We start from the raw sequence: 26,748 nt of genomic DNA on the forward strand, positions 1-26,748 counted from the left end.
AGATAGATAGATAGATAGATAGATAGATAGATAGATAGATAGATAGATAGATAGATAGATAGATAGATGGAATAAGATAAATATAAGGGAAGAGGGGAGAGGAGAGAGGCCTTTCCTGATCTCCCACAGTTGTTAGTACTACCTCCAATTTTTTTTGTTAATTTTTGTTGTATATCCTTTATATTTATCTGTATAAATGTTGTCTCCCCCAGAAGATGTTTGAAGGGAGTTAATATGGTTCAGTAGAAGGATCACTGAACTTCCCAGCTGAATGAGGGAGTCTTGGGCTCTGAATTCAAATCCCAGCTCTGCCTTCCATTTATTGGTGTGACTTTGGGCAAATCACTTCATTTCTATGGGCCTTGGTTTCCCCATTTTCAAATGAGATCATTAAAGTAGAGGGCCTCTGAGATCCCTTCCAGCTCCAGAGTTGGAAATCCTCACTCTTCCTTTTGAGTCTGTTATCACCTTCCTGACATCATGGTTCTCTTCTAGAATAAAGGACAATCAACAACATGTAGTCATAGCTGCCCCACTGGGAGCTTAATTGGCCAGTTCCAGTTGAGCAAAATAGCTCCTTCCTTCCTTCCTTCTTTCCTTCTTCCCTCTACTCCCTCCTCTCCCTCCTCTCCCTCCCTCCTCTCTCTCCTCTCCCTCTGTTCACACAAGGAGTCATACCCTTACCTGTAGGTGCTCTGCCCAAAGGAATATTAATCTTGTTCACTGAAACCTAGCAAGGTTTCTTGGGGTTTACAGGCTAGATTTCTTTTTTGTGGACCATGCCTTAAACCCAAATCACTCTGGCTCTCCTTCACTGGTCAACAATAGGTCCCAGCCCAAGCTTCACTGGGTCATTGTTTTGGTTCTGATTGTGGACCATGCCTTAAACCCAAATCACTCTGGCTCTCCTTGATTGGTCAACAATAGGTCCCAGCCCAAGCTTCACTGGGTCATTGTTTTGGTTCTGATAGCTCAGAGTGTGTGTAAATAGCAATTGTTTCTGTTTTGGCCAGAAAGTTGAGTTGGAGGTTTTCCCCTTCCAGATTGATTTTTTTTTTGACTAGGTCAAAGAGACCATTCTTTGTCTCATTCTTACCTAGTCTTAATCATTGAATGGGCGTTGCCTCAGACAAACTGAGACCTGGGAAAGATCTTAGCTTAAAAAGGCCAAGGTCTCCCACTGCATCCAGGGCCATCTCCAGTCGTCCTGATCTATGTCTGGCCACTGGACCCAGATGGCTCAAGAGAAGACAGTGAGGCTGGTGACTATGCACAGCCCTCCATCGCTTAAATCCAATCCACCTGCATGTCATGCCATCACCTCCCTGGGGTGATAGTCCCCCTCAAGAACAAAGGACAAACCACAACAACAACCTCCACACCTAGAACATATCAGGGTCTTTGTACTTGCTAAATGAAATTGAATAAAAATATCAGCCATTACTATTGCTCTTACTACTGGTTCTGAGAAACAAGACTTGGCCCAGACCCCACCCATAACTTAACCTAGAACCTCACGATGAGATCAGAGCAAGGGGTCTTCACCTTTGTTCTGTCACGAACCCTTACGGCAATCTAATGGTCTATGCAGCCCTCCTCATCATCACGTTTTTAGATGCATAAAATAAGATTGTGAATGACATCAATTATATTGAAATACAGTTATTATTTTTAAAATGTTAAGTTCACAGACCCCATTGTAGCTATCTGGAGCACATGCTTGGACATGAGGCCATATCCTACCAGACATTAATTACAGCGTGGCCTCATTCTTGAGAGTCATGCAGGGGCTGCCCTAGATCCCAGAGGGTAAGGAGTCAGAAGAGGAAGGGAGGATAAGGTCGGCCTCTTTCTTGAAGACTCCAGGGCAGAACTGAAGATCTGAGTGGGGCAGAAACTATAATATAACCCTGACCCTGTATGCACCAAGTAGTTTTGAAATCTAGCTGAGTGACCCGGGCAAGTCACTTAACCTCTGTTTGCCTCAGTTTCCTTAACTACAAAATAGGAAGAAGAATAATAGCTTCTAACCCCACCACCATCACCAAGGTTGTTGTGAGGATCAAATGAGATAATATTTGTTACCAAAAAAAGGTGCTTAACACAATGCCTGGCACGTAGTAGGGCACTATATAAATGCTTTTAGGCCTTCCTTTTCCTTTCCTTTCTCTTCCCCTTGAGATGATTCCTGTCTTCCTCCTCTCCCTTCAGCCCTAAGGTGGTATATGTAACAACTCCAGGAGAGTAGTACACCTTGCATCACTAAGACAACCCAGGGGAAAAATCCAGACAATTCTGTCTCCCCTTGAAGAAAGGAAATAACAGAATCTCAGACTTAAAAAGGATCTGAGAAGCAAACCAGATTCTACTTGAAGACCTCCATAGAGGGGAAGCTACTACTTCCTGAGGCAGCCCATTCCACTTTGGGACAACTCTCTTTGTTAAGCAATTTTCCCTGATCTCCAGCCCACTTAAATCCAACTGTTGGCAACTTCTATCCACTGCCCCTCACTCTGTCTTATGGGACTAAACAATACAAGCCTAATCTCTCTTCCACGTGTCAGCCTTTCAAATATTGGGGGACAGCTATCGTATCTCTCCACCTCCAAGCCTTCCCTTCTCCAGGCAAACATCTTCAGATCCTCCCATGGCATGGACTCAAGACCCTTTACCATTCTGACCATCCTCCTCTAGTGCTCTCCAGCTTTATGATGATCCTAAACTGTAGTGTCCCAAATCCATCATAATATTCCAACCATTCTCTGACCAGAGCTGAGTACAACAGGACTATCACTTCTGAACACTATTCCTCTCTTAATAAAGCGGAAGATCCCATTAGCTTTCTTGGTGGCACATTGGTTCATCCTGAGCTCACAATCCACTAATCTTTTTTCAGACACATGACTGTCTAACTCTTTCTTTCTTTCCCATCTTATTCAATTCAGCCCTTTATTCTTGCTGTCAAGAACTTTTTGAATCCGGCCATCCAGGAGGGTAGCAATCCCTCCAAACTTTGTCATCTGCAAGCATTCCATCTGTGCCTTCATTGAAACCTCTGATAAGTATGTGACTTGTACTGAGATCTCTTTCTCTGAGAATGCCAGCAATAGTATACCTGGACCCTAGAGACTCAGATGGATTGCATACCCTGTAGACTTTAACAAGCACCACCCGGGCGTGTTGAGTGTGACAATGACCACTTGGAACAGATTTTTTTGCCTCTGCTCCCAGTCCAATTCCTCCTCTCTTTCTGCTCCTACCCTGTACACACATACAGGACAAACATTGCTTCATCTCACCTTGGGATTTAAAGGCAGAGGAGAAAGGGGAATCAATAGCACAATAGACCTTCTAGAAAAAAACCTACCGTGGCCTCTGTCCTTAGAGGGAGGAAAAAGGGAACCACTTCAGGGCCCTGGCTCACCTGCCATGTGGACGTTCCGGAGGCAGGAGAGGGAGGCATTGAGACGGGCGCACTCCTCTGGGTTGGCTCCATATTTCTCCACTGTTTCTGATACCTGCTCATCCGTCATCTCCAGAAGCTGCTCTAGGCTCAGCTGGCCCGGGGTGATTTCCTTGGGAGCAAAGAGAGAGCATAGGAGAACCAGACTACAAATTTGTAGATTACAGGGATCATATCTTATGCTTCTCTTTTAAAGAGCTATAACTAGGAATCTTTGTGCTCAGGGGAGACAAGCATTACAAATCACATCCGGGACAAGCCAGAATGATTATTGCTGGGTAAGCGGAAGCAGGACGTGGCCAAGGAAAAGTTGACCAGGGGCTTGCCACTTCAGAGGAAGTCCATTTGGCAACTTATGGTTTTAAACTCTTCTTGCTAACTAGGAGCTGGGTGTCATTTCTAAACTTTGAAGGACAGCAAACGCCCTCTAACATCAGAACCCTGGAGGAAAAGCTCCAGTCACCATGACATGGATGCAGTTCAGCTCTTGGATCACTCAAGGGCTTGGTACAGGACTTAGTGCAGAGTAGGTGATCGATGAATAGTCATTCATTTGAAGACTACCTTCCATCTACTACTACTACTACTACTAATAGCTTGTATTTATTCAGCACTTTAAAATTTGCAAAGCACTTTATACATGTTATCTCCTTGTATCATTTGAGGTAAGTATCACTGAATCTGCCTAATTCTATAAAAAGAAGTACTGAAAGGGCAGAGATTGTGTTTTTGCCTTTCTTTATACCCTCCCTATTTAGCAAAGTATCTGGCAAGCATTTAACAAGTGCTCATTGATTAAATGATCAATCTACATGTAAGTGTGATGGAGGGATCACAGCAGGCAATCAAATCACTCCACCCCACTTTAAGTAATTTCAGGAGCTACAGCAAGAGAAAATATCTTAGGGCTACCCCTAGAATCCTAAGGGGAGATACATCTGTTGCCCTCTGGGTATCTGACATGCCAGTGCAAGTAGAGGTTGGGAGAGTAGCTCCAAAGCCTGTGCTTGCTACACCCGGAAGGGTGCAATGTTGTACAGTTGAAATAAGACTTGATTTGGAGGCAAAGAGCTTGGATTTGAATACCAGCTCTGCCCCCATACTATTCACATGAACTTGGACAAATCCCTTGATGTCTGTGGGCCTTAATTCCCTCTCTTATAAAATCAGGGATTGAACTAGATGAGCTCTATGGCCCCCTTAAATTTATGATCCTATGATCTTCATGGTGTGGTGAGAAAAAGATTGATACATGGGAAGAGCAGAAAGCAAGACTGGCAGATTACTCATAAGAGACAGAGGTTCTCATACCTACAAGTAAGAGAAGACATAGAACCAATCACAGATTTAGAGGAGACTTCTAAGGTCATCAAGTTTAACTCCCTAATTTTCAGATAAGAAAAACAGCCCTAGAGAGGTTAAGTGACTTGTCCAGGGTCACAAAAGCACCAAGTGTGCAGGATTTGAGCTCAGATATTTTGACTCCAGGTTCAGGACTCTTTTTATCTGAACTATGCTGCTGCTATCCATGACTTCGGGCAAGTCTCATCCCAGAACCACAGCATTTCAGAGTTGGAAAGGAGTTCAGAGGTCATCTAATCCAACCCATCCCTAAACAAGAATCCTCTCAACAATATCCCTGTCAAGTGTTCCAAGTTTTGTCTGAAGAGCTCGAGTGATGGAGAACTCATTACCCATTCCACTTCAGGACAGCCATCATTGCCAAGAAAATTTCCCCTGACATCAAGACTAAGTCAGCTCTTTGCAACTTCTCCCCATTGCTCATAGTCTCCTCTATGGGACCTCCCCTGCTTCTTCTGGCTAAAAAATGATGCCTCTCTCCCTCCCCAAATGTCCTTTTTCTGGATTTCTCCTTTGCTCCTATCATATTCTTCTTCACATCATCATTGTTGAGATACATGTTGGCTCTCAATCCCACTTCCTGCCCAATAGAGTACAAACAGCTTGAGGGCAGGGACTATGTCATTTTCATTTGTGATAAACAGGCCCTTGCACATAGTAGGGCCCTAACATAGAAGCAAGGCATCATAGAAAAAGTACTAGACTCAGAGTCAGAGGAACTTAGTTCACAGGAATATGGCAGAGGAAAGGAAATAAGCATTCATAAGCACCTATTATGAGTCAGGTGAGAGAAATGATTATTTCTCTCTTGTATTTAATAACTAGTTATTGAATTAGGACCAAGGTTTTTCCCCTTTTCTACTTCCTCATCCAGAAATCAATCAAAGTGGGAAATCTTGCTCAAAGACTTACCCAGGTTAAGATTTAATCAAAGCCAGTAAAGAAATTCTAAGTTTAGGTGAATGGGTGGATTCCTGCTCATTGTGTTTACTCAGATAGGTCTGGGGAAATGTGGATTCTCCCTTTTGTCAGACAGGCAATCTGGAAATTGATAAATCTCTTTGACCAAGATTTTGGTGCTCAGTGTCACATACCTCAAGGCCCTCATTGAAATATGGCTCACCTCTCATTGTAATATTCATCCTCTTGTTAATTGTTAACTAATCAGAATTGATTTCCACCTTCAGGAACACCCACTCTTCCAAGGGCATATAAACTGTGAGCCCACCACCATGATTATTTTTTTGTAGGCAATGGGGTTAAGTGACTTGCCCAAGGTCACACAGCTAGTGTCAAGTGTCTGAGGCCAGATTTGAACTCAGGTCCTCCTGACTCCAGGTGGGCTTTGGCACTCAAGAGTGCCACTGACCTCTTATATTAATAAAATGCTAGTATTATTAGTAAAATAATTGATTACCTAGAAATTATGTCTCTCAAACTTTTTAAACATCACACAGGCACTGGGCTAAGTGCTTTTACAACTAATATCTCATTTGATCCTCACAACAACCCTGAGAGATAAGTGTTATTGCAATCCCCATTTTACAGTTGGGAAACTTATTTAGATAGAGGTTAAGTGACTCACCCAGTGACTCACCCAGGACTCACACAGGACCACACAAGTATCTGAAGCCAGATTTGAACTTAGGTCTTCTTGACTCCAGGCCCAGAGCTCTATCCACTGCATCCCTAGTTGCTCCATGAGATCATAATCTTTGTCCTAATCCTCATCCACCTTTTCTTTGCCTCAATTCCAATCAAATTCTGTTTTCCCCCAAAAGAATGTTCTTTTTATCTTTGTACTCCTTTCAACTTCAATCATTTAAGAAACCCTTATTAAGTATTAGACTGAACTTCTTGAGATCAGGAACTGTCTTTTACCTTTCTTTGTATCCCCAGAACTTAGCACAATGCCTAGCACAGGGAAGGTGCTTAATAAATGTTTATTAATTGACTAAGCATCTATAATTAGAGGATTGGTCAATAAGGGACAATTCCTTAGGATATGTAGAATATTGCCTAATTTCAATCCAACACATGGGATCCAACCAAGAGTAACTGAAGGAGATGGTGCTGTGTAGTGATGAGGAATTTTCTAATTGGCTCCAAAGATGGAAGGACTAATGATGGAGCTGGAACTGAGTTCAAGTATAAAAGGATCAAGACATTGTTCCCTCAACCTTTTTTTGCCCTTCTCTCTACTTAGGTGGCTGTTTGAAGAACTTTTTTTTGTCTCCAGGTTGGAAGAAAGGCAGTGGCTTTAGCTGCCTTATCTCCTCATTCAGCTGTCATATGGCCCTGAAGACATGGTGCCTGTTTTTCTTGTGTTTATTCTTTCCTGATCTTAGATGAATAAATATCCAGAGACATAATAAATGAGGTTATGACTCTTTGAGCTTTGAAAGGGCAGAAGAACCATCAGAGCCCCGCCCCGCTCCCCAGCAATCAGAGGTCATTGCAGTAAGCTATAGCCCAGAGGGGCAACTTGCCTGACCCATCCCAAGCAATGAATCCACCAAGCAGCACACATTGTGTACTGCAAGCAAACTAACAACTTGTCTATCTTCAATGTCCCACTCAAAAGCAAATGCATGTGAGGGCTCTTGACCAATAGTAGTAGAGTCTCTACACTATCAAGGTTATCCATAGAACCCTGAAAAGATTAGGGGTAGCCACTGACCTCTAGAAACCCAAGCTGCCAGTGCTTGTGGGAGTTGAGAGAGTAAGCCAAGAAGAGGTGCTATACATCTACTATATGCCAGGCACTGGGCTGGACACTAGACATACAAATATATATGTACATGTATGTGTATGTGTGTTTTAAAAACGGCCCCTATCCTAAAGGGGCTTACATTCTATAGGGGTGAATATCACATACACAGAATATGTATTAAATATAAAATAGATACGAAGCAACTTCTGAGGGGAGAGAAGAGTACTAGCAACTAAGAGGATGAGGATAAGTGACACCTGACTGAGCCTTAAAAGAAACCAGGAAATTCTATGAGAAAGGGGAAATGGACATATATTCCCACAATGGAAAGATGCTGCCCAAAGACATGGACAAGGAAGGTGAAACACTGTAGATGGGCTAGTTCAGGTAACACATAGTAGGTACTTCACGTGCTTTGGGGGAATTCAATTAAGATGGATGGGAAGGGATCTTACAGGTCATTTGGTCTAGCCTCCTTTTACAGAAGAAAAGACTAAGGCCAGTGGGGGAGAAATGACTTGCACAAGGTCACTTGACTATGAAGTAGCAGAGCTCAATAGGATTCCAATCTGAGCCTCCAACTTGAAATTGAGTGCTCCCTCCCTTCCTTCTTTGCAGGGATTGGTTGGGGACTACAGATATGGAATATCACATGTACCATTAGGTTAGGTTGATATGTTGGTTAGTTTTATTGTATTGTCTTTTTTCTCTTTTTTTATATCTTTTTGTTACAAAGAATAACTGGGTAGGAGTAGGGAGGAGGGAGATATTCTGTAATGGAGGTAATGTAAACACAAAAGATACCAATAAAAATAAATTAAAATTGAAATCTGGTGGTCTTCTCAGCTTTAGGCAAGACTTTCCCCCTCCGTGAGCCTCAGTTTCCCTCTTTAAATTGAGGAGATGGGGCTACATGATCTCCTAGTTCCCTTCAGCTCTGTATCCTATATAACAATCATCTAACTAGGTTAACTATTCTGGTGGGGGAGGTGGCAATCACAGCAGCTTAAATACCTAGAAACTAGGTATGGGCCAGGCCTCTTGAGGATTCACTTGGCCTGCTTTGGGATCAAAGATTTAGAGCTGGAAGGGAGCCCAGGGTCTATCCCATCCAACACTCTCAATTTATAGATGAATAAACTGAGGCCCTAAGAGATAGAGTGAGAGCCTGGCCCACCCTGGATTATCAAAGTAGTATTGCAAATCCATCAGGCAGAGAGCTGGGTCTCTCCATACCAAGCAGAAATTTATCCTGAATAAAGAAAAGCCTTTTCCCAGGTCTATTTTATAGCAATGCTCTGCCCTCTTGTGACCATATACGAGAAGTGCATCATGATGCAGCTGGATTCAACCATCTTGGTTCACTAAGCTTGCAATGAGCATCTATTACATACAAACCACTAAGTTTGGTCCAAAAGGGCAAGAACTCCTCCTACTCTGCTCAGTGATCACCTGTCCTGGTCACTGAGGAAGATTCAAAATTTAGATGGGATCCATAGATCATAAGATCTTCTAGGACAATATAAGCTCCCCAAAGGCAGAGACTGTTTTTTTGTGTTTCTAACCCCAGACCTAGCACAATGTCTGATATATAATAGATGCATAATAAATGCCTGTGTAATGATGATGGTGACGATGATGATAGCTAACATTTACATAGCACCTACTATGCACCAGGCACTGAGCTAAACACTTTACACATATTTTCTCATTTGATCCTCACAACAACCCTAGCAGGTAGATATGGAGATATTATTACCTTTATTTTTCAGATGAGGAAACTGAGGCAAACAGAAGTTAAGTGATTTGCCCAGTGTCACATAGTCAGTCTGAGGCTGGATTTGAACTCAGGTCTTCCTGACCCCAGGCCCAGAGCCCTATTCACTATGCCAACTAATTGAATGAACAAAATGTGGTTCTTGCCCTTATAGAGCTTACTACAGCATGGTCTCCTATGAGCATCTATATGGTGTGGTGAAGGGAATGCTGAACGTAGCACCGAGAGACCTGACTTTGAAACCATCCTCAGATACTTCTTAGCTTTGTGACCCTGAGGGTTAACTTCACTTCAGAGTCTATCCCAAAGCAGACTGAGCTACTTCGGGAGACAGTGGCTTCCCCATACTAGAAGTATTCAAACACAGGCAAGCCAGACATGCTGTAGAGCGGATTTTTTCCCTAAGATTCCCAGAATCACAGAGCTTTAGAGAGGTTTGTTTTGTTCTATATGGCCAACGAAGAATCTTCCAACTCAAAATTCTATGATTCTGGGAATCTCAGTTTTCTTATCTATAAAATAGGAGGTAATAATCTTCCTGTAACTTACCTAACAGAGAGTTGAAGTGACAGCAAGGTGGTGCAGTGCATAGAGCACCATGCCTACAGTCAGGAAGACTCCTCTTGAATTCAAATCTGGCCTCAAACACTTACTAATTGTGTAACCCTGGGCGAGTCACTTCATCCTATTTGCCTCAGTTTCCTCATCTGTAAAATAAGCTGGAGAAGGAAATGGCAAACTACTCCAGTATCTTAGCCAAGAAAACCTCAAATTGGGTCACAGAGAGTCAAACATAACCGAAAAACAACTCAACAACAACATCTTTGCCAAGACAACCCCAAAAGGGATCACAAAGAGTCAGATACATCCTATTGGTTCTAATTCTTACTTACAACATCACTAATGTGAAAATATGTTTAATAGGAATGTATTTGTATAGCCTATATCAGATTGTGTGCCTTCTTGGGGAGGGTGGTGGGGAGGAAGGGGGAGAAAAATTTTAAACTCAAAAGCATATGGAAGTGATTGTTGACAAATCAAAATAAATTAATAAAAAAGAGTCAGATACAACTGAAAAATGACTCAACAACACAGAAAGTTGATAACAAAGATAATTAGATAGTACAAAGACCGCTGCCCTTCATGAGTTCAAGCCACCCATCCCAGATGAACTAACTCATAGATACTGAAAGAAAAGGCCTAAGCCAGAGATCTTTAGAAGATTTTGGGGAACGGAAAAAGCATGAAAGGTTTGGAGAAGAGCAGGTGTTTTATGATTTATTTTAAGGGAAGACAATCAGATCTGAAAACTATAGGCCAGTGAGTGTAACTTCAGTTCCTGACACAGATTTGACAATGCTATACGACTGAAAGGAGTTGGTCAAGAGGGTGTCTCCACATCAACTTTAGATTGAGAGGAAGAGACCTCAGAATCCATCTAGTCTAGTCCACACACACACTTGACAGTTGAAGAAGCTGAAGCTGAGAGGTAAAATAACTTTTCCCAAGGTTATACAGAGTAAGTATGGTAAAGGTGAGGTTTGAACCCAGGTAATCCATAACCTTCTCCAACATACCATACTGCCTCCTTCAATTTAATGAGCTTACAGGAAGGTGAGCTTTTGTCTGGGATTGTGATTGTGTTTTTCTGTGAAGGGTGCCAAGGCACAGGCCTTGGCATCTCCTATAGAATGGGTTTCAGTGATGTTGACCATTATGATTGGACTCCAGTGTCATGGAATGGACTTTCCTAGAAAGAACTAGTCCTGTATGTGGCCCTAAAAGGGGAAGCCAAAAATCTGCTGGCCTTCTTTCTATTCATTTAATCCTGCCTCTCAGATTCTTATCTCATAGTAGGTGTAGAACTGAGTCCTGAAGGGACAGTGAATGTCATGAATGGCCCAAGGCACATAGGAACAACATGTATTCTAGGTCACCGAACCTAACAGAAGACTATCTGACCCCAGATTTCAAGAATTCCTAGTGCCAACCTTGGAGAGGCAAGGATGCAGCCTAAGAGATAAAATGATCATAGATACAGAGCTGGAAGAATCTGTCCTAGTCCAAACCCCTCATTTAGCAAATAAAGAAACTGAGGCACAGAGAGGTACCTTCTTTTAGGCCAAAGAGATAGAAAGCAGCAGATCTGGGATTTGAATGCAGGTTGTCTGACTGCAAACCCAACATTCTTTCTCTTATACCTGCTGACTGCCATGAAGAAATAAACCATGTGGCCAGTGCCCAAGAAAAAGCAGCCTCTTGGTCCAAGACAGGAGTAACCTGTAACAAAAGGATGAAGAATGAAGAGGTCTAGGAAAGACACTGGCAGAGGTGGGCATGCTCTGAGGCAGATAGCACTGTGGAGAGGAGATTGTTGAGGAGCAAAAGGTTCTAGCTGGCACAGTGCACAGAGTGCTTGACCTGGAGTCAAAAAGACCTGCATTCCAATCCAGCCTCAGACACTTACTAGCTGGGTGACCTTGGCCAAGTCACTTTATCTCTTCACTTCCTCTTCTCTGTAAGATTTCCAAGCTTTCAGAGTAAAGGTATACAGCACACCAATGGACTAAAATGCTCATGAGGAGGGTGACCTAGGAGGGTTGGGAGATCAGTTGCTCAAGAATGAAAATCTGAAGACACAAAGAGAAACTATCCCAGTAAGGAGAAAGAATGGCACTTGTCTGAAGAGACCAACGTGGACCCATAAGGAACTCACCAACGAATTTGGGTTTAAAAAAGAAATGTAGAGAAGACAAAATCAAAGGTAGATAACTGAGAATGAATATAAGAGCATGACAAGGTCCTGAGAGAAACTGAAGGCAGCTAAAAGGAGCTGGGCCATCATTATATTGGGAGAAAAGGAGCTTCAGAGAAGGAATATGACCTTTGGTTGGGGTAGATGGGACTATGCTAACTGACCACAGAGGGAAAAGTCTGGAGCACTCACTGGGTGCTTTGCCTTCATTTTCTCTGCCAAAGAGAAAAGAGAACCTTTGTATTGGAGATGACTGAACAGAAATAACTTAACAGGGAGCTTATACCCAAGATAAGTAAGTTGGTAGGGGAGCACCTAGCTTCCTACGAACAACTCTTCTGGTCCAGGTGAAATATATCCTCCAGTCCTGATAGAACTGGTCTTTGTGATTTCTGGGTGACTCTCAATGATTATTGACACACAAAATGGGAGAAAAAGCACAAGAATGGAGAAGGGGAAATGTCCCAATTTTTCTTTTCTTTTCTTTTCTTTTTGCAAGGCAATAAGGGTTAAATGACATGCTCAAGGTCACACAGCTAGTAAGTGTCAAGTGTCTGAGGCCAGATTTGAATTCAGGTCCTCCTGACTCCAGGGCCAGTGCACTATCTCCAATTTTTCAAAGATGGAAAAGGACAGAAACTACAAACTACTCACCAGTGAACTTGACTAGTGTAACAGAATTCACACAGGTTTGGAGACTGAACTTTCTGCCTGGCTTTTATAGGTAATTTGTGTTTTAAATAAGCTCCAAATTAGCCAAGATATGATCCTATGAACTGGGAATCTCTTGGCTAAAGAGGCTAACTTTGGCTAACCTCTTGGCTAAAGAGTGAACTCTTTGCGGTAGCCAGGCCAGAGAGCTCCAGGCAAATCTCCTGGGGGTAGTAATGATCAAGGTAGTAAGGATGTAGGCTAAGGCAAAGTCACATGCCATGGCCTCCCAGGGGGAGGGAAAAGGGGCAATCTAAGAAGAATCAGCTTCTCTTCTTTTCTGGTTAGGAGAGGAAAGTGGTGTTGGTATTAAAGCAAATTCTGCTACAGTTCCTAAGAAAATTCTGGAATGGCTCATTAAAGACTGGCTAACCTCTAGAAAGGGAAGCAGTGATTACCAAAAGCCAACCTGACTTCTGGCAAGTCATGCCAGACTAACTTCATTTCATTTTTTCACAGTTACTACACTGGTAGTTGAGAAGAATGCCATGGATAAGTTTCCCTAGATTCTAGCAAAGCTTTTGAGGAAGCATCTCATGCTAGTCATGTGGAGAAGATGGAGAGATATATAGATATTTAGAACCCCTTGGTTGGCCAGACACAAATATTTGTTAATGGTTGAATGTCACTTTGGCAGAAGGTTTCCAGTAGAGTACCCCAGGAATCTTGGCTCTGTTCTGTTTAATTTTTCTATCTATCAGTCAATCAATAAACATTTATTAAGCACCTACTATGTGCTAAGCATGGAGAACACAAAGAAAGGCAAAATTTAGTCCCTGCTTTCAGGGAGCTCACAGCTTACTGGAGGAGATAACACGCAAACAGCTATGTACAAACAATCTATAGAGAGGATAAATTGAAAATAATCAACAAGGGAAAATCATTAGAATTAAAGAGGATTGGGAAAGGTTGCCTGTAGAAGGTGAGATTTTTAGATGGGACTTGAAGGAACTAAGGAGGTGGAAATGAGGAGGGAGAGAATTCCAGTCATGGGGGACAGCCACTGCAAAGCCCAGAGCCTGGTGATTCAGTGTCTTCTTAGAGAAACAGCAAAGAGACCAGTGTCACTGGTCTGCAAGACACACGAAGGGCAGTGAAATGTAAGAAAACAGGAAAGGTAGAGAGGGGTCATGCTGTGAAGGGCTTTGAATGCCAAGCAGAGGATTTTCTATTGGAACCTGGGGGCGATAAGGAGCCCCTGGGGTTTATTGAGTAGGGAAATGGCACGGTTGGACCTTAGCTTTAGGAAGATAGATTTGAGAGCTGAGTAGAGGATAGACTAGAGTGGGAGAATTTGCAGGTGACATGAAGCTGGGAAGGAGAGCTAACATATCTGATGACAGCCAGAAGCTAAAAGAATCTTGACAAGTTAGAACATTGGGTAGAATATAATAAGATGAACTTCGATAGGGATAAATATAGTCCTACATTTGGATATTCAAAAAAAATCAACTTCACAAGTACAAGATGGGGGAGGCACAGTGAGGCAGTGGTTGTTCTGAAAATAAGGGGGAGAGGTAGTGGACACAAAAACTCAATATGAGTCACCAGTGGGATATAGCAGACAAAGAGCTGATGAGATCCTGGGCTGCATTAAGAAAGGCCTGGCTTCTAGGAACAGGGAGATGATAGTGCCTCTGCACTCTGCCCTTTGAAGCAAGATTCAAACTCAGGTCTTTTGGACTCCAAGTCTGGAGGTCTATCCACTGCACCACCTAGCTGCCCTTTTATTATTATTTATTATTAATAATAATAATAGCTAGCATTTATATAGTGCTTTAAGGTTTGCAAAGCACTTTACAAATATAATTACATTTTATCTTTACAACAACCCTGGGAGGTAGGTGCTTTTATTATTATTATTCCCATTTTGCAGATGAGGAAACTGAGGCAGACAGAGGTAAAGTGACTCGACTAGGGTCACAAAGTTAGGAAGTATCTGAGGCCGGATTTGAAATTATATCTTCCTGACCCCAGGTCCAGCTCTCTCTCAACTGAGCCACCTTGCCACCCCTAGGAGAGATGCCTATCATATCACCTGGAGATTTCAATCTAAATAAGAAATAATTTTAATATACTAGGCTAGTAGGCTGCCCTACTCTAACAGTGCCATGGATTTAGCAGAGTGGCAAAAGCAGGACAATGCTGCTGATGGTGTAAAGGGAATCCTGCTGAACTCGGAGTGTCTCCTGCCTGAGGCTCTTCTCATCTGTCCAATGTGCATAATGATCCCTTCCCTGCCTCCCTCACTGTTGGGAACATTAAGTGGAAGAATGGAAGTAAAAGCCTTTGATGAGTGAAAGGCATCATAAACCAAAGGAAGGCATGACTAGGATCACAGCCACATTGGAAGAAGGACATTAACAAGCTGAGAGTGGCCAGAAGAGGGCAATCAGGATAGGGAAGAGTTGATTCCATGCCATAGAAGGATGGGTTAAGAGAACAGGGAGAGAGAAGAATCAGGGCACGGTCTCTGAGTTCAAATATTTGAAGGGTCTCTGAGATGGAAGAGGACCTGGACTAATTGTTTGACCCCAGGGCAATGAGGAGAATTCCCAAGGAAGCCAGTTTCGGCTAGAATCAGGAAAGCCTTCCTTACAATGAAAACTGCCCTCCAGAGAAACGGGCTGCCTCCAGAGACACTGGCTTCCCCTTCCTCAGGGTTTTAAAGCAGAGGTCAGATGACCACTTGTCGAGTATGTTATAATAAGGGCTTGCTTTTAAGTAAGGGTTGTACTAGACAGCTGCTGAGGTCTCTTTCGGCTCTAAATTCTATGATTCCATGCGAATCCCCATCCAGCAACATAAACCACAACTCACCAGCAGCTTCTCATTGTGTGTCCCATAAATTTCCCCCAACATGATAGGGAGCTTCTCTACTACAACACGAACTACTTCAGGGCATGGACTATTTCATCTTGCCTTTGCATCTCCAGTGCCTAATATACAGAAGGCACTAAATAAATGCTTAGTGATCGACTGCTTTCTTTCCAGATCTTTTGACCCTACTCGTGGACCAGTCTAGATAGGTTCAGTAGATCGGCCACTTAAAGATGAATTCTTTGAACATGAAACCCCATGAAACCAAGATTTTCAATCTATCCCTGTTTAATTTCCTCTTACTCGGCCGACTCCCATGTTCTAGCTGGTCATAGTCCTTTGGGGTGCATTGGCTATGTCTCCTAGCTTTGGATCATCTCCAGATTTGATAAGCATGTCACATTGTTAAGGGGCTAGCATTCAGTGTGGTGGGGGATGAATGACCGGTTTTTACCTCCATGACTTCCTTTCGCACATCGACGATTCGGAACCAGTGCTGGAGCTGGGGGAAGCCTTCGAGCTTGGCATTGCGCTCCTGGAGGGCCACTTTCCGTTTGCAGGACAGCTGGCGGCTGAAGTACTTAACCAGCTTGCTCTGTGGGGAGGGAAGAGATAATATGCTTCAGATGAGCTGTCACAGGAAGAAGATGTCATTCCTTCTTCACCATCCTATCCAGAATCATAGAATTTCAGAACAAGGAGGGACTTCAGTTCCTTCCATTCCAACCCATAATTGAGTAAGAATTCCAAATACAACATGAGCAATTCAGAGATGTCAAGGAGAAGGAACTCACTACCTCTCATTCAGTGTTTGGCTCTCTGGTTGTTGGAAATGTGGTTTTTTTTGCTGAAAATAAGCCTCAGTTTGCCTCTCTGTTACATTCCCCCATTGCTCCTAATTCTTCTGCCTTCCTGTACAATTCATCCTCAAATAATCAAAGACTACTCTCATGCCCCTTATGTCCCCCTTTTGTTCTGGGAAACCTCTGGTCCCTCATTCTATGAATTTATATGGTGCCATATCCCATCTCATACTGTCAAGTCTTGGTGGCTCTGACTACATTCATTCAGAATTCACAACAAACTCAGTTCCTTAGTTGAAAAAGTGACCTAACTTGTAACTTGATGTGTAACTATTGCATAATGTGGAGACTTACATATTATAATTTGTTGCTAAAAAATATCTCTTTGGATAAAAATAGAAAAGCTGATCAGTAGAGTAGACTAGATAAGTAAGAGATGAAAGGAAATGGTACCACAGTCCAGAGTTGGATATACCCCAAAACAGAAAGTATTGTGAGAAAGTATTCTTTATTCAGGCGGTGCAGTGAATAGAGTGCTAAGACTAGAGTCAGGAAGATACACCTTTCTGAGTTCAAATGTGGCCTCGGACGCTTACTTGCTTGTGACCCTGGGCAAGTCATTTGACCTTGTTTGCCTCAGTTTCCTAATCTGGAAAATGAGCTGGAGAAGGAAATGGCAAACTACTCCGGTATTTTTGCCAAGAAAATCCCAAATGGGGTCACCAAGAGTCAGACACGATTGAAATGACTGAACAATAAAATTTTTATTCAACAAGCCTTCCTGGGAAGACTGGAAAGCAGTTTGGAAACAATAAGTTTGGATAAGCACCTTATGCCATACCTAAACAATACTTGAATGGACCTGTGATGCCATGATTATGGGTATTCCCTCCAATAATGCCATTCACTACTATCCTTGCCTGACCAACCTGGGAACCATTCTGGATCCTTGTCCTCCCACTTCCTGGCTTCCCAAGATTCCTTCAAATCCCAGTAAGCCTTCCCAATCCCTCTTAATTCTAACCCCTTCCATGTATTGATTACCTGTGATGTATCCTGTCTATAGCTTGTTTGTATATAGTTGCTTGTATTTTGTCTCTGCTATTAGACTGGGAGTTCTTTGAGGGCAGGAACCGTCTTTTGCCTCTCCTAGTATCCCCAGCACTTATCGTAGTGACTGGTACATAGTAGGTACTTAATAAATGCTTAATTAACTGGGTTATCATTAGAATTAGGGACTTAAGACAGAATAAGATTCAACCTAATGGAGGGGCAGTCAGCCCAAAACAAACAGGGAAAAAAAGAGAATAAAGGTTCTTTACTTACATGAAGAAAATAAACAGCATAGATCTAATGCCTTGGAAAGGTAAGCAGTTTTCAACCTCTCCTCAGTCCATGCATGTCCTTGAATTCAGTCAATAAACATTTAAGTACCTACTACTGCCAGGCACTGTGCCAAGCACTGGGGATACAAAAAAAAAGCAAAAGATAATCCCTACCCTCAAGGAGCTCACAATCGAAAGGGGAGACAATTGGCAAGATCTGAACAGGCTAAATTGCTGGTAATCAATGCAAAGAAGGCCCTAGAAGTAATGGTCATAGTAAAAAAAAAAAAAGACTCCCTGCTCAAAGTTTGGATACAAGTTAGTGAAAAGTTTTATTGTTATATTAGCAAGTCATGGAGAGGAGAGATCAAATGAATTCCTCTGATATCCAAGTACCCTCTGTCTACTGATTTACATAGAGAAGAATGAGGATGCCAAGGTTGGTACACCAAATTATAAACTGTTGCTAAGTATGACGTTCCATACAAAGCAATAAAACATAGTACATAGTTCTCACATATGGGCTTGCATTATCTTACAGTTTGGTACTGGAAAAAGGGGGACAGTGGTGATAATGGGAACATAATGAAAGATCTTCTAGGCAGAACTAGGGTGAGGGGTTGGGGGAGAGGGAATCCAAATGGAGGCTGTTTCAATAATGGAGTCATCCATGCCAAAAGACGAAACTACAGAACTCCTCTCTCTCTCTCTCTTTGCTTCCTTGGGGAGAAAAATATGTCATGATGAGGGCTTTCTCCATCCTTAAATTTTCCTAGTACTCTCCAGGTCATCTGACTCCAAATACAGGAGTCTTTTCACTATGGCACATTGTCTCTAGTATAGAATGTAACAGAATCACAGAATCTTAGAGGTGGAAAGTCCTTCAGAAGGCATCTGGTCCAACCAATACCTGAATGAGAATCCCCTCCCCAACATCCCCAACAAGTGGGCATATGGCCTGTGCTCGAAGACCTTCAGTGAAGAACCCACCCCACCCCCACTGGGTTGAGGTAGCCCATTCCACTTTGGAGAAACTCTAAAAAATAGCTAGAATTTATGTAGAACTTTCAGTTCATGAAGCACTCCTTACATGCATGCAGTTTACATAAGCATACTATCTATGTCTTTAAAAACAAGAGATTACATGTATATGGTACTTTAAAATTTACAGAATGTTTTACTTATATTATCTCAAGACATTGATAAAAACGTTAGATGGGATAAGGCTAAGCACAAATCCTTAAGGCATTTAAGTACTGACCACTTTCTATTAAACCATTCATAACTACTCAAGCAACATACGTTATCCAGTTTTATCCTCACAATAGCTATGTGAGGTAGGTGCTGTTATTATCCCTATTTTACTGATGAGGAAACTGATGCTAGGAGAGCTTGTAACTTGTCCAGGTTCACATAGCTACTAAGTGTAGGAGGCAGGATTTGAACTCAGGTCTTCTTGACTCAATGTGCAATGCTCTATTCACTGTGCCACCTAGCTGCCTCTAGGTATTAGGAATCCAGAAGGCAGAGCTGAGATGTTTGTACAATGAAGGGGGTTGGTCTAGATAAAGTGTTCCTAACCTTTTTTGTGTCATAGACCCCTTTAGCAGTCTGGGGAAGCCTATATTATTGGCTGCCTACATTCATAATTGAAGAAAATGTGAATTCCAGTTAGAGGTAAGTAAAAATAAATATGTAAACTTTTTTCCCATTCCAAGATCATGGGCTCCTGGAAATCTATCCATGGACCCTTTAGGGATCTATGGATCCCAGGATAAGAACCCCTGGACTAGATTATCCCTAAGGTCCCTTCTTACTCTAATAATCTCCAAATCTATGGACGGAAGGCATTCAATTCCCCATTTCCATGGTCTCAGCATCCTCTCCATCACCAATCAGCAGAGGGAAAGAATAGGGTCAGCTCAGCAGCCAGTGGGAGTCCACCAATGACCTCTAACTGGAGAGAAAGCCAAGGCCAAGGGGAAGAAACAAGGTTCCCCAGGGCAACCCAGAGTCACCAAGAAGTTACGTTTAATTCATGAGTCAAAATCTGGGATTAAAAGGAAGTCAAGTTAAACAAACATTTAAGTGCTTGCTATGTGCTACAAAGTCTAATTGCACCAGGTAAATACTCAAGTGGCCTTTGAGAGCAGCCAATGATGTAAGAAGGACCAAGTTTGTTTTGAGGTTTAAACAAGTTATTATTAGTATTATTATTATATAAATAGATAGCAAGGTGGTACAGAGGATAGAGCACTGGCCCTGGAGGCAAAAAGACCTGAGTTGAAATCCAGCCTCAGACACTTACTAGCTGTGTGACCTCAGGAAAGTCACTTAACCACTATCTGCCTCAGTTTCCTTATCTGTAAAATGGAGATAACAATAGCATCTAGCTTCCAGGGTGTGAGGATCAAAAGTGATCATATTTTAAGTGATATATAAAGGCCAGCTATTGTTTTTATTATTGTAAATAGCTCATTCTACCAGTGCTTTCAAATATACAAAGAAAACACTTCCCTCACAATTTCCCTATGAGGTCAGCACTACAAAAATTATTATCTCCACTTTACAGATGAGAAAACTGAGGCTCAGACAGGTTAAGTGACTTTCCAAAGGTCACATAGTAAATAGCAGAACCAAAATAAGAGGCTGGTTCTCCTGACTCTAACCTCTGTTCTTTTTTATCCTCCAAGTCTGGCATGCTTTCCCTTCTTACCTCTGCCTCTTAAAATTTCTAGCTTTCTTCAAAGCCTTCTTCAGATGCTACCTCTTCCATGAAGCCCTCTCTGATCCTCTCAATTGCTAGCATTGCTATTGTTCAGTCGTTTCAGTTGTGTCTGACTCTCTGTGACCCCATTTTGGGTTTTCTTGGCAGAGATACTGGAGTGGCTTGTCATTTCCTTCTCCAGCTCATTTTACAGATGAGGAAATTGAGGCAAATAGGATGAAGTAACTGGCCCAGGGTTACGCAGCTAGTAATTGTCTGAGGCTGGATTTGAACTCAAGAAGATGAATTTTCCTGACTCTAGGCCTGGCACGCTATCCACTGCCACTAGCTGCCCCGCAGCTGCTGGTACCCCACCTGAAATCACTTTGTATTTACTTTCTGTCCACATGTTTCTCCCCTTAGATATCGAACTTCTTGAAGTCAGGTGGGATTTTTTGTTTGTTTTGCTATGTTTTGTTGGTCTTAGGTCATCACTGAGAACAGAGCCTGGTCCAGAATTGTACTCCCCATGAAGAAACTCCCTCCACAAAATCAATTAGCCAACTGTTTTGCAACTTGTATTCTTAGAAAATTGCCTGGGGATACCAAGAGTTTAAGGGACTTGCCTAGAGTCAGATAGCTAATACTATGGTGAAGCTAGGTCTTCTTAGCTGTAAAGCAGGCTACCCCAAGACTGCCTTTAGAAGCCTGGCACACATTTGGTGCTTAATAATTGTTTTGTTGGTTTGCTGCTTTTTTTCTACTATGCCACCTTGCCTCAAAATCTAACCCCAGAGCTAAGTTCTATTCACTATCCCTGTCACTTTCTAAGCCAAAATATGTGTTGTTTCCCCCATTAGGATATAAGCTCCTTAAGGACAGGTCTGTCTTTGATTTTATATTCATATCCTCTGAGCTTAGCATAGTGTTTGGTATACAATAAGCACTTTGATCTTTTTTTCATTCTTTCTTTTATTTATCCAACCATCCCAACAGAAAATGAAGAAACCAAGAACCACCAAAAAGAGCACTTTCAAAATGAAACAACTAGCAGATGTTGAATTTCATGGATGCTATAAGAAGTACATTAGAATAATGTTCTGAATTAGAAGTAAAAAAAAAAAATCTGACTTCTAACCCCAAATCTTGCATCTTGTTTGGTCCATACTCACTCTGTGGACTTCAATTCCCTACTCTGACAAATAGGCAGGGAAAAGTGAACTAAATGGCCTCTGAGGTCTCTTTTAGTCGAGATTTATGATTCTATGGTCCTAATGCCAGACGTGGGAGTTCAGAGGTCATGCAGAACAACCCCTTTATTTCACACACAAGGAAACTCAGGCCCAGAGAGAGGAAGTGATTTAGCCAGAGTTACAAAGGCACAACTTGACCTCCCATTCATTGCCTATCCTGTGTTTGGACCTGAAAGAGACCTCAGAATTGTGCCACCAGTCTCAATCCTGGTTATCTGGGTCTCTGCCACCCAGGGCTGAAGTTTTCCATTTGGCCACAAGGTGGCAGAAGAGCCCTTTCCATAATGGGTGGAAAATTTTCCAATCCATCAAGGCCTGGCATCTTCCACTCCTCATTACTGGACTTTGTATTAACATGAGAGTAAATTTAGCTGCATAATCAAGGAAAAATGTAACTGGCAGTACGTGTGACAGGGCTAAAAATAGGCCCTCTTAAGGCCCCTGACGCAAGGTGGGGAAATTTTCTTTCATCACCTAAACCAAGATAATAACAGCCATAATAACAAACATAATTATAAGCATGTATTGGAGTCAATGGGAGATCTGAGTTCAAGTGCTAATTCCAACTGTATTAGCTCTGTGCCCCTGGGTAACTTACTTAGCCTCTCAGTGCCCAGGTAATGATAATATATATTATTATTGATAATTATATATTAATGTATACTCCCTAGCCATGTAACCCTGGGCAAGTCATTTTACCCTGTTTGCTTCAGTTTCCTCATCTGTAAAATGAGCTGGAAAAGGAAATGGCAAAACACTCCAGTATCTTTGCCAAGAAAATCCCATGGACAGTATGATCCACAAAGTCATGAAGAAGTGGACACAACTGAATGACTGACCAATGACAACAATTATTAGCAGTGTGGCATAATGAATAGAAAGCTGGCCTCAGGGTCAGGAAGCATGGGTTCAAGTCCCACCCTTGATACATACTGATTGGGTGGCCCCAGGCAAGCCATATAACTGCTCAGGGATCTAGTCAATTCTATAAGACAAACAACTGCAAGGCTTGCATTGGAAGAGGGAGTTCCCACATTAGGAGTTTCCCAAGTCAATGAAATCACAGGTTTAGGCCACAAAGATAGCGATGATGAAGATGACAACCAGAAGTGACATCACTTTAAAGGCTGTTATAGAAAGCTGTGTGACCCTTGGCAAATCACTTAGCCCCTCTCAGCCTCAGTTTCCACATTAAAATGGGGATAATAATAGCACCTACCTCCTCGGTTGTTATAAGGATCAAATGAAATAATATGTGTAAGACACTTTGCCATCCTTAAACTGTTATGTAAATGCTAGCTAGTAGTAGTACTCAGGTATGGGTTAGACTAGACTGTATTGGAAGAGTAATAATTAATACCAATGGTGGCACAATGGTTAGAGCACTGGGTCTGGAGTCAGGAAGAACTGAATTAAAATCTTTTCTCAAACCCTAACTAGCTGTGTGAACCTGGGCAAGTCACTTAACTGCTGGCTGCTTCAGTTTCCACATCTGTAAAATGGGGATAATAAGAGCACCTACCTCTCTTGGTTGTAAGGATAAAATGAAATCTTTCTAAAGCACTGTGCAAATCTCCAAGTACTATATAAAGACTAGGTATTATCATTATTATCATATCATTATCAGACAAACTTTTTACTCACAAGAACCCTGGGAAGTAGGCAATACAAGTATTATCACCATCCCTATTTTACAGACAATGAAACTGAGGCTCAAAGTGGGGTGAAATGACTTTCTCAGGAGAGATCCCACAGCTAGATCCCACTGGGCCTGAGAATTGGCACTAAAAGTCCAATGAGAAAGGGCTGCGCCAACATCACAAATCGCACAAATCTTCAAGGTGGAGGACACTTCAAAAGCCACTGAGTCCAAATAGTACCTGAATAAAAAATCCCCTCTGCCACACAACCAACAAATCGCTATCCAGCCTTTATCTGAAAAGGTCCAGTGGGGCTGATTTGGGGGTTTGGGGGATGGGGGGATCCTACCACCTCCTGAGGCGGCCAACTTCACTTAGGCACCACGGACAGCTCTACTAGCTAGCAAGTGCTTCCTTATACCAAGTTCAATTCAGCCTCTTTGTAGTGTCTGCCCACTGCTCCTGCTCCTACCTTCTGGGGCCAAGCAGAATAAGGCTACAACCTCTGGACTCACCAGCTTGTCCGTGTCCTCCTTAAAATCCCCTCAACAACATAACCACAAGCGATGGCCATCTATCCTCTGCTAATCCCCAGAATGTTTTTTTTTTTCTACTTCTCTACAAAATTCACCCACTGCTACAAGTTTTGGGCTCTGGGGCCAAGCAAAATAAAAAATCTTAATGATAGGCCTTCAGATACTTGAAGACAGCCAGCTATGATCAATCTTTGCTTCTTTAGATGAAATATCCCCAGTTACTTCAGGTACATCAAAGCCAGACCATAGAGGGCCTTGTATTGTATACTTGGGTCAAATAAGCAAATGGTCCAATGAATCTAGGATCTCAGTGAAGGTGAATACTCCTTCCAATTTATCCTCTGCAACTCTGGTCCATGCCCTCCCATAATTTCACCACAGGAAGGTCCACTCAGGGGCCTTTCCTTGCATTCTCTTGATGTTACTAAGATGCCCACAGCACACTTGGATGACCTATCTATCACCTCTCACTCTTGCCACAGGGCAGGCCCATTGGTCCTACAATGCCAGTTAACAATAGCTTGCAAACAGCATCCCATCTGTCTCTCACTACAAGGAAATTGTCCCACAGCCCTCACCAAGATAAAAATGAACTTGGGGCCAACTAAGGCAACACCCTCTCCCCCACTCACACCCCCTTGACCCGGGAACCCTTGCCCACTTCTGGCTTTTTCTTTACCAAGGGTGTGGCCCAGCCTGACCAGGGTACCTTCGACTGTGGGTATCAGTTACCAAACACCTGAGATAGGAATAAAATAGAGGGCTCTTGACGCCAGGGTTCCTACAGCCAGGGGCCCAGAGCTACCCAGAGGTTGCCAGGGCAACCGCTGTCAGAACATCCAGCATTCTGGCAGAGGCCAGCTGACAGCCACTACCAGCAAAGGAGGGATGGAGGGGGAAGGCACTCACTCCAGTAGCAACTAGCTCATTTGCATCTGCACGAAAATTTTATTCTGTGGCTGGGGAACCTATGAGAAATGACAGCAGCTCACATTTCTGGAGGGCCCTGGCTCACAACAGTCTGTAGAGTCAGATAGTCAGGTATTGCTAGCCCTCATTTTATAGAGTGGGAAGCAGGCTGAGCATAGTTCAATAATTAACTAGTCACACAGCTAATAAGTGCCTGGGGCAGGATTCAAACCCAGGTTTTCTGAATCTGAAGCCAACAATGTATGCCATACTGCCTTTGTTTCTTTTAGCTATAATTGAATTTTATAATAGAAAAGGCATAGAATTGGAAGGCAGGAGACCACACTTCCAGCTTTGGCTCTGCCACTAATTCAATTATCTAGTCCTCTCTCTGTCTAGATATTATTTCCCTTACAACTCTCACCTTTTATTTTCTCTATTCTGAAACTCCTCCCAATTCTATTTCTTAAGACCCCTCCCAGCCCTGACATTCTCTGTTCTAAGACCCTTTAGACAGTTTTGACATTCCCTGTTCTAAGGCCCCTCCCAGCTCTGACATTCCCTGTTCTAAGGCTCCCCTCAATTCTGACATTCCCTGTTCTAAGGCTCCCCTCAATTCTGATATTCCCTGTTCTAAGGCCCCTTAGACATCTCTGACATTCTCTTTTCTAAGAGCCCTCTTAGACCGAACATTTTATATTCTCAGGACTATCAAACTTCTGCAATTGCTACTATTATCAATATTAATAACAACAATAACTCACATTCATATAGTATAATAAAGCTTAACATCTAATGTCATAGTCCCTGATACCACATTTGTGGAAAATTGACAACTCAAGAAAACAAAAACAGGGAGTAGTAGTTGGCCCAGACCAGGTGTACGTCTAGAAGGTCCATGCTGGGGGCAATCTCCTTCTGAGGGTATTAAGGGATGGGTTTTCAAGATATTTGATAAAGGGGTGGATATCACATGCTCAGAAAAAATCATGAACATCACTGCAAAGCCCTAAGAAGGCAACTGAGAAAATATCAGTAGCTACCAACTCATCAGCCTACCTTTTCATTTCTGAGAAAGATCTTTGTGAGAATGACCTTCATATGTTCAGAAGATATGTTCTGAAGACATGTTCTTGCATGTGGCATGAGAAGCGAGTGGGTAGATTTTTTAAAAGGCAATATGGTGTGGTAAATAAAGAGCTGTCCCTGAAGCAAGGAAGACCTGGGTTCAAGTCCTGACTCTGACTCAGTGGCAGTATAAATCTGGGTAGGCCATTTCATATCTCAGTGCTCTAGTCTAGGCAACTTTCTAAGATTATTAAGTGACAAGAAAGGTGTCATCCTACATTGTTAGAGGGAGTTTTTTCATCTGGGAGTTCTTTTCTTTCTTTCTAGGCAATCAGGGTTAAGTGACTTGCTCAGGGTCACACAGCTAGTAAGTATCAGAGGACAGTTTTGAACTCAGGTCCTCCTGACTCCCGGGCTGCTAGTCTATCCACTGCTCCATTTAGCTGCCCATCTGGGAGCTCTTGAAGTCAATGAAATCACAGTTCCAACTCCTATTCCTATTCCATTTTTTAATTAAAGACCTTTCAAAGTTTAATTTTACCTTTTAGGCAAGTACAGACATCTAAAAATTAACACTCTTTATCACTTTGACCAAATCAAAATATAGTGCTTTAATCATAAAAAGAATATTAATATAATTGCTACATTAGACGAAGTCTTTGCCATTTCTTCATTTTTACAGTAACTTGACTGACTAAAAGGTATAGAAGTTACAAGAACTCATTACACTTATTGTTTGGACATACATAAAAATCATACCAGTTTCCCTGAAAGATATGAACAATTCAGATAACTTTGCCTGATAACCTTCTGATTATTAGCATCAATGGAGACATCCACCAGGAGGCCGCATGATCTCTAGGTACTCTCCCACGTCATGAAGGATGAGCAGCACAGAGGACAAAT

The 26,748-nt window shown here is 42.3% G+C and overlaps 1 protein-coding gene across 1 annotated transcript in view; it reads right to left on the minus strand.

Annotated features, from left to right (window-relative positions):
- KSR2 (kinase suppressor of ras 2) overlaps window positions 1-26,748 on the minus strand; it is a 587,027-nt gene that overhangs the window by 459,124 nt on the left and 101,155 nt on the right. The window contains exons 2-3 of the mRNA XM_027865383.1: window positions 16,056-16,196; window positions 3,425-3,575 (exon numbers count right to left, since the gene is read on the minus strand). Of these exons, the coding sequence (XP_027721184.1) occupies window positions 3,425-3,575; window positions 16,056-16,196 (292 nt within the window). The remainder of the gene's footprint in view (window positions 1-3,424; window positions 3,576-16,055; window positions 16,197-26,748) is intronic.

This window comes from Vombatus ursinus, unplaced genomic scaffold (assembly GCF_900497805.2).
Source record: "Vombatus ursinus unplaced genomic scaffold, bare-nosed wombat genome assembly UNPS02001287.1, whole genome shotgun sequence".
Taxonomy (NCBI): domain Eukaryota; kingdom Metazoa; phylum Chordata; class Mammalia; order Diprotodontia; family Vombatidae; genus Vombatus; species Vombatus ursinus.